This window comes from Dipteris shenzhenensis, chromosome 21, assembly GCF_047967505.1.
Source record: "Dipteris shenzhenensis isolate YYH24624 ecotype China chromosome 21, Dip_SZ_1.0, whole genome shotgun sequence".
NCBI classification, from domain to species: Eukaryota; Viridiplantae; Streptophyta; class Polypodiopsida; order Gleicheniales; family Dipteridaceae; genus Dipteris; species Dipteris shenzhenensis.
In genome coordinates, this window is record NC_141616.1 from 50,715,745 (window position 1) to 50,724,406 (window position 8,662).

General features: G+C 39.9%; 1 protein-coding gene across 1 annotated transcript; it reads right to left on the reverse strand.

The window, feature by feature from the left end:
- Positions 1-299: 299 nt before the first annotated feature.
- Positions 300-1,250, reverse strand: LOC147889018 (heavy metal-associated isoprenylated plant protein 45-like). The gene is made up of 3 exons (XM_087392401.1): positions 914-1,250; positions 702-785; positions 300-616 (listed from the first exon to the last, which is right to left on the reverse strand). Exons 1-3 carry the CDS (start codon positions 1,248-1,250, stop codon positions 300-302), a joined length of 738 nt encoding a protein of 245 aa, XP_087248527.1.
- Positions 1,251-8,662: the final 7,412 nt, after the last annotated feature.

Consider the following 8,662-nt stretch of genomic DNA (forward strand, 5'->3'; position numbering starts at 1 on the left):
AAAGGAAATTTTCGTGAACTTGATCTCTCAAGGAGAAATGTACAAGGAGAAATGTACAAATTTGCGGCCTTGACAAACCCAAGTGGGGGAGTATAACTCTAGTTGATCCGCTTTAGGCCTCTAAAATAGAAACTTTAGAAACTTTGTAGTAGCTAGAGCTAACAAACTTGATGGAATATCGAAAGTTTTAATTGTAAAAAGGAATTTGGCTATTAAACATTTTTTGAATGTCTGTACAAACATAAAGTTACAACTTGGCCGTAGTGCAGACCAGAATGTACTGTCGCCCAACACGTCCATCACATGACAACGCATGCGTTTGGATTTTCGTCACTGAAAAGAGTTGGACTTAGACCAGATTCTTCCGCCTCCTCGTCAGTAGACTCCTCTGTGTAAGATTCCACTGGAAGATTATATCCATGCTTCTCATAATTGTAAGTTCTCAAGAATGCACGCGAAGTTGTTGCATACATGTGATAATCCGTCTGGCACGACGGATTCCAGAACTCCGCTCCCTTCCCCGTGTTCCTTACTAAGCGTAACACTTTCATCCGGTCGACGAACCCGGTTACTGTCACCTTCATTTGCTCTAAATCAACGTCTACTGTTTCCACACCTGCGCAAATCGACAGTGCATGAGCAGGGTGAATTTCCGAGTCGACACTAATAGCGCAGTAACAACGAAGGAGTTTAATCTATACCTTGTAGTTTAGAGAGTGCTTTGCGAATGGTCCGTTCACACCCTTTACAGTCCATACGCACAAGAAGCTCCACAATCTGTATGCCTTTACTTCACTTTCAGAACAACATACATTGTTCTTGCCAAAACCAAGAGTGGGAACTTCGACGGAATGATTGAACCGACAAGCTAGAAGGACAGCATCGATGTAATTGAGTGGGAAGTTGAAGTTACCTCCATTTCTCCCAGCGACGGAGACAGTTGCAAGTGATTCGTTGGAATTGCACGTAACGGTCGATTGATGAGCAGTCACCGAGAATGTGTGAGCAAGGTTGCTATGGATGAGAAGTTGAGGCTTGTAGGTTGAAAGAAGAGGCTTTACCCCACACTTTATAGCCTCAAGAGGACAGCTTCCATGCTGCTTCTCATTTTCCTGGTGTCGGGGAATCAAACCAAGGAACGCACGCGGAAATCTCTTGGCCAAAGGTCGGTGCAACGTCGCATGAATTGGGGTTGGACTTGCCCGGGAGGCTGCATGCATTGGGAGGTGCAACCGGGCACATGCTTCCATGCTGCATCTTCGAATTTTGGAGCCAACCTTTCAGCTAAGAAAGCTAAGAAAACTAGGGTGGGTAGGCCACCTAAGAGGAAAGGCGGAATGAATTTATAATAAGTCTATTTAAATTAACAATGTTTTAAATTTATAATAAGTCTATTTAAATTAACAATGTTTTAAATTGAAATGAAAAAAATAAGCTTAGATTATAAGAATTGTATGCTTTTTGCTTTTTTGAGTTTAAGAAGCAAAGATATGCTTTTACCCACGAGTTTTTACGCTACTTAAATAAAACCTTCATGATTGATATTAATCATCAATATCAATCTAAGGGCTCATATTTGTAAGGGCTAAAATCAATCTAGGGGCTCATATTCGTTACACGTGACTAAAGGAGATGGAAGAAAACCGAAGAATACGATTTCTATAATTTTTGAAAGTCAAAAAATACCTTACTATAAACTAAGCAGGCAATAGTAGGTTTGAGCAGATGTCGTGTGTGTTTAAGCATTCCCTTCTTGCAAGTACCACCACACAGAAACAGATAAGAATTTAGAATATGCAAAAGCAAAAGTGAACAAACAAGGTGGATTCAAAACATATATATACATATATATAATATACTTTATATAACCACACATAGTGTGGGCGGGGAGGTAGCGTGCTTCCTTCCCCAAAGAGTTATAATCCGAGGGAACGAGCGCTTACCTGTGCGTCGAGATTAGAATCATAGAGAATATTAGCGCCAAGATTGAGTATTGTGAATATATAAGAGACTGACACATTACCTAAATCTCAATGGGCGTGTTTGTATTCCAAGTCGAACATCCAAATTCATGTATACACCAAGTATGTATGTCTGCTTCAGTTTTTGTAAAGATGCAAAAAACACGTTTGAAATTGTAATAGCATTAAAATACGATATTATTGAACAACAAATCATTAGTCTAGCTTTTATCAAAATTATATATATAAATTGCTACATGTAGTGTTGGAATGTAAACGACATTTCTGAGGCAAGGTCATAAACATATATGTCTCTCAATCAAAATCACCAATTCTGATATGGACTAATCTAGAGCTCTCGAGTCTCCACTATGTTCCATGGTTTGATGTACATGTGGAACACTCCAAACTATGTAAGTGTCCCATGCCCCTTGAAATTTACAAGAGGAGGAAAGGGCCTTGTTTTTCTCTACGTATCTACTTTCTCTTTTGTTTAATCTTTTCTACAAGATCATGGCTCATGCCAAAAGCCAAAGTTCTCATTGCAAATGGGTGCCTCAAACAAGATAGCAGAGATCACCTGAAAAGTGAGTTCTTCATAAACAACAATCGATAAGGCTTTAGCTTGTGGCTCATTGAAACTAGCTCTGCAAAAAACAATAGAGAGAGGAAGATTAAAGATCTTGAGGCCTAAGCATGAAGCTCCCACCCTCCATCTCCGCATCTCCATTGCTTTTTCCGTGCAACATCTCGACTGTGCATCTCCTTAGTGCTTCCCAATTCGCTTGTTACTTCATCGAATTTTCATCTAATTTCTATGATTTCATCACTTTCTCTTCTAATCTGTGCTGTCACACCGCTCAACAAATTGAATTTTAATGAAATTATTTGCATCAGAATGATGAACACTCAGACTCAAGTCTTCCCCTTGGTTGATTGTCATGTGAATGCTCCGCTAGCAAAATCAATGTTATGTTTCAATTCCATAAGCCTGTGTGATTGTCATCTCTGCCATCTATCATAGAAGATAATCATTTACGAAGCGGCGTGACAGAATGTGACTTTGCAGGATGCCCATGCATCACCGGTTGCTTTTTCTTTGAATAGCTTCACTTTTCACCAGTTGTTGAAAACAATTCAAGGGAGGTGGGGATCCAGGTCCAATAATTTGATTTCTCTTATGCAACACAATGATGAATTTTTCTTGAAAAGTGGAAGTTCCATCTCTGTGGCTGATGTGTTTGTACACATTTCTAGCTATGAATTCTCAGACTTTCTCCAATACTGCAATTGTAGTTATGTGTGTGAAAATTTTCCCGAGAAGTGGTTAGGAGAGGACAGTGTGTCCTTGTGGTCGGCAGGCATGCCAGCATTTTTTCTCAAACGATCATGGAGTCGAGATGCTCTGAAAATTTAATGAAGCCTAGATGAGCACACATTGTGCTGTCTTGGCCTGGGCAAAGACAAATTATTTTATTAAGGAGATGCACCAAGGCAAAAGCAATTCCTATACTAGTAGAACTACGTCCTGAGGTCAATAGGGTGGTATGCGAGAGAGCACTGGTCCTTCTCAATCTGCTGCTATCATCTATGGAGGGTTGTGCTACCGCTTTGTCGCATGCATTGACCGTTCCTACCATCATTAAGAAGAGCTTGAGGGTGTCCATAGAGGCAACAAATATTGCTCTAGAAGCTTTGTACAAGCTGTGTCAAGTGTAGTGTCAAGCATTCCCAAAGTCAAGCATTCTCCAGGAAGCAATCGGTGCTATTCAGAAGGCAGTGGTGTTGCTGCAGATGGAAAACCTCACTATACGAAAGAGACGGCTCAAAACTCTATCATCTTCTTTTTGTTCATCTTCATAATCTTGTTCATCATCTTCATCATCTTGTTGATACACAGAGCTCGGAGCTTAGTGGCTATGGTGAAGAATAAGCTCCCTTCCATAACCTCAGCCAAGCTCGCCTCCCATTCCTCCCCTAAAGACCTCTGGAACTCCATCCATGGCAATGTCTACAATGTCTCCTCTTGGCTCCCCTCCCACCCTGGCAGTGACCTCCCCCTCCTCAGCCTTGCAAGCCAAGATGTCACCGACTCCTTACTCACCTTCCACCCCCCCTCCACTTCCCTCTTCCTCCCCAAATTCCTCGTTGCTTCCCTCTCTGATTACCATGTCTCCCCCCTTGCTTCCAATTATCGTCACACCCTCTCCAATCTCTGTTCCTCTGGCCTCTTCCAAAAGAACCTCTCCATCTACCTCCGCATGGCTAATAACTAATAAGTGATGACCACACTAACAATGTTTAGATGTATTTATATCACACATTGTGGGGATAATGGTATTAATCGTGCTTGCTTACAGGGGCTTTCAACATCTACAAAGGGCTTGTACAACTTCTTGCTTGTTTTGCTAATAGATCAAGATTCTGAGCTATCTAGAGAGACATATTTCTTGCTTGTCTAGTTTCCCTCTTTTGGAAACTTGATAAAAAGTTCAACAACCCCTTGCATTTTGAGTTATCTAATTCAAATTTATTGTGGAGTACTCTCCTCCATCAATGGTTGCTGACATTTATAATGATTATTTTATCAACATTTACAACATTGTATATTATGTGTAAATTGATGAATATATTGAATATCATTTTGACATTGGCAATCTAGAGAAATTTATACAAGGCATTTTACAAAACCTTCCAAAATCATAATGCACTAATTTGAAAGATAAAATTATTGAGCAAAAAGTACATGAAGTTTAATATTCAAAACCTTTTGGAGAAAATCGACAAATGAATTATCATGGTGCAAGTATAACCTCAGCATACCTGAAAGGGAACTTTAATGAAAAAGACCTCTCCATTATAAATTAGTCAAGAAATAGCATTATATCGGGGGCTACATCATTATTTAGGTTCAGGATGCCAAATATATCTCTAGTTCTCAGCAAATGTTTATAAGTACTTTTTGCTATCAAAAGAATATTGTATTAATATACATATACATGTGTGTGTGTGTGTGCATGCGTCACTTGTGTCAATCAAGATAATGCAAAAAATAGAACCCTATTTTAAACTTGTAATTGCTGCAAGCTTCAATGCCCAACCATGGTTTTCATCCCTGTCCATCTCAACATCCCAACAAAGAGAGGAGGCACTCAATAGGGAGTTTAAGACCATTTCTAAACTTGGGTCCTCAATGGTAATGTGACCATGTAATTTCTAGTATTTAAGGAAGGGGTTTCTTACATCAAATACTTCTTAGAAATGCAATATAATGATGCAAGATAACCCTCATCATTTAAGGACCTATTCATAACTGGTGTAGAGCTCGTAACCCTGAACAATACTCTTTTTTATCATTACAATATCCATATTATTGTGTTTAATGGATGGGGATATTTTTTGTACATCTATTTTAAATTCATGAGTTTATTTCTTCTTTCATAAAAATACATTGTATAATCAAAGCTACCAAAGCTTCCAATATTCTAATTGCTATCCTAGTAGGGGAGTATGCTAGCTTTAGTATGCCTTCTTGCATAATCTTTTGGAATTATCCAAACTATAAGGGCAAACCCCATGACTCTTCTTGTAAACCCTTATAGACTTAGCACCACGAGATGCTCTTCAAACACAACAAGCTTCCTACAATTGGTTCATGTTTGAAGTTCAACTACTAAAGCTATCCTTTTATAGCATATCACAGAAGAGATGTATTCTATCCATAAATGGTCCAATCCTCATTAGTCCCCATGCTTCCATCTCATACATCTAGACAGGGAGGTTATTGTGAGCTGGCTCGAAGGCTTGCATACAAAGGAGGAGGTTGCAAGATGATGTCTCCATGTGAGGGATGATTTTTTAATGTTAGTTTTGTTAAGAAGCAAAACTTTTATATCGGTGTCAAAAGTTTCTATGCCCTAATAAAAATAAATCTTTGAAAAATTCGCCAGGATTTGAAACTTTTATGTGAAAATTTTTGAAGTTTTGTTAGGATTTACATATTTTCCTTCAAAATTCAATAGAAAATATACAAAAGTCTACTATATTCTATCAATATTGTGAAACTAAAAAAACTGGCTTAATAAAATTTTGCTAGGATTTTATATTAATATATAAACATACCTTCGATAAAAACATCCATTTTCCATGTGATACGTAGCTAAATATCACAAGAGTCACTTGCATGGCTCATTTATGATCTGGTAGTCACGTTGTTGTGACTCGCATATGTTTGTGAGGAAAGTCTAAGTTTATGGGTGAGTACACAAAAAATAAACTTATAAGGAGAAGGGACCAAGCATAAAAGTTAGGATATAGGGACGTCATGTAGCCAATAACTATGCATCTCTTGCTAAAACCAAGCACACAGACTATCCTTGAATATCCAAACATGACCACATAGGCAAACAATTGTCATATTTTTTGGAGAAGTAGCTGAAGAAGCAAAGGTAGCCCAGTTTCCATCATACATAGAGTGTTGCTTGTGTAAAGTGCTTGTGTAAAGAGTAGATAATAGTGGGGACATTGAGGTGGTCATTGTTGTAAACAATGTTTGTGAAGATAGCACATTGAGGATTAAGGCCGAGGGTTAGTTATAGAGGTTAACCAGATAGGAGGAGATAAGGGTGAGATATCATGACATAGATTATATGTAGATGTCATTATAGTTCCCGTTCTCCTCGCATAGTGCTTTTGAGCTGAGTACATCTCTATTGTATTCAAGGGCATGGAACCCAAGAGATACCGAGGTGGCCATTGTGGGGAGCAAAGTTGGTAGAAAGATTTGAGGGTGTAGCATTGATCAAATCATGAACTCAATCCTAAAGGTTGGGATCAAACTAACATGCGTATTATGTATATCATAACGTAGATAAGGGCTACTATTGTGGAGTTCGAGCTAGTAGCAACTTTCCTGAGAAGACATCCAATCCTCTTCATTCCCCACCCCTCTCATCATCTCTTTCCCTCCCACCTCATCAGCCACTCACTGCCTACCTTGCTCTAGCCTAAAGGGTGGAGCAAGGTTGCGATCAAACTAACATGCGTATTATGTATATCATAACATAGATAAGGGCTACTATTGTGGATGAGAGCTAGTAGAAACTTTCCTGAGAAGACATCTAGTCCTCTTCATTCCCTACCCCTCTCATCATCTCTCTCCTCCCATCTCATTAGCCACTCACTACCTACCTTTACTCAAGCCCTTAACCCAAGTTGTGGAGTTATCATCTCAATTTTAGCCTTGCTCCATGCAAGCTCAAAGTGACCCCGTCCTTGAGACAATGCAAGAGTCTTCCCTATTCTCTTGGACTTGTCCAAAGCCCCACCTAGAACAACCCCTCTCACAAGGACTTTTGCAAATGGGACTCTAGAACTATCTTGATGCTCAAAATGATCACTCAATTGATTTAGAGGTGTTGATTTTGATCTTGCAACCCTAGAAAGGGGTTCAATTGCTATGTAGTTGAGATCCCATCCCATCCTTTCTAGGGCTTCAACTTTCTTACAAAGGGGAGGAGCAGTGGACCACTTTACTCTTTGATCTAATGATGAGGGAATAATGGATGAGTGGTTGGTTTAGTAGGGGAAGGAGTTGAAAATTAGGCATGGACACACGGCTACTTTCTAGCCAGCATTCTCTCAAGGCAAGGTCTTGTAGTAGCGAGATAGTGACATGGTTAGTATTAGAGAGGCAACTCAAGCAAATAGTACATTGGTTGTTGAACTGGTGTGCTAGTCAATTAGGCATGGACACCTCCTTTTTAATGATACGGGCACTAAATGTAAGCATAGATCCACTCATACCTTTGGCATGCCACCACATAGACATGGGCCAATACCTTGGGTACATGGGCTTCCATGCATAGGAATGCCTTCTTTGGAAACCCCCCCCCCTAGCTTGTACCATGCTTGGTACTAGAGGAGCAACTCAAGCAAGTCACACATTGGCTAGGGAACTAGTGTGCTAGTTAGGCATGGACACCTCCATTTTTATGCAATGGGCACTAAAGTAAGGCATAGAGCCACTCATGCCTTTTTCTTGCCACCACATAGTCATGGAAGATTCACCATCCAAGCCTCCTTGAAAATCATAGAATTCTAAATTTGGTACATAGGCTTCCATGCATAGGAAGGCCTTTTTCAACACCCCCGCTCCCAATGAATTGGACCATGGTGAGTTGGAATGTGCACTGACTTCATGATTGGACAGGAAGTAGCCATATCAATTGATACTATGTCAGGATTTATAGAGGCCTATGGTGGGATAGAAAACATGAATTCTTTTGATTTAGAAGCACATGTTCTTAGCTAGAGACATTAGATGATGGTTCCAGCTTCTCTTCAGGAGAGGACCTAAGATGTGGTCCCCATTAATGGTGGATAGAGGCCGAGGGGTTTGCATTTTAGTAGCCCAGTCTCTAGCCCCAGATGTGTTTGATCCATGGAAAGCTTATAGAAGGGGGTGTGGCCTATGAATGGAATTTGGGCCTTTAACATATATGCCCCTATTTGTTGGTGGCAATTCCCTCTCTTTGCAGAGGAGGCTACTTATAGCAAGCCTCTTAGATGTAGACCCTTGGATTGTTGGAGGATTCAACAATGTAGAGTTTGAGATAAGAAAGGTGGAGCCTCGTTCTTGGTGATGCCCTCTACTATGCAGAGTACTTGGCAGTATATCATCTTAACAATGATTACTAGTT

What these genes read in the sequence shown, in the direction of transcription:
- LOC147889018 (XM_087392401.1), bottom strand. Translation starts at nt 1,250, where the DNA reads ATGGAAGCATGTGCCCGGTTGCACCTCCCAATGCATGCAGCCTCCCGG. An exon ending in CGTCGCTGGGAGAAATGGAG is followed by an intron (nt 786 to 913) that starts GTAACTTCAACT and finishes AGTGAAGTAAAG; the next exon opens with GCATACAGATTGTGGAGCTT. An exon ending in AGCACTCTCTAAACTACAAG is followed by an intron (nt 617 to 701) that starts GTATAGATTAAA and finishes CGATTTGCGCAG; the next exon opens with GTGTGGAAACAGTAGACGTT.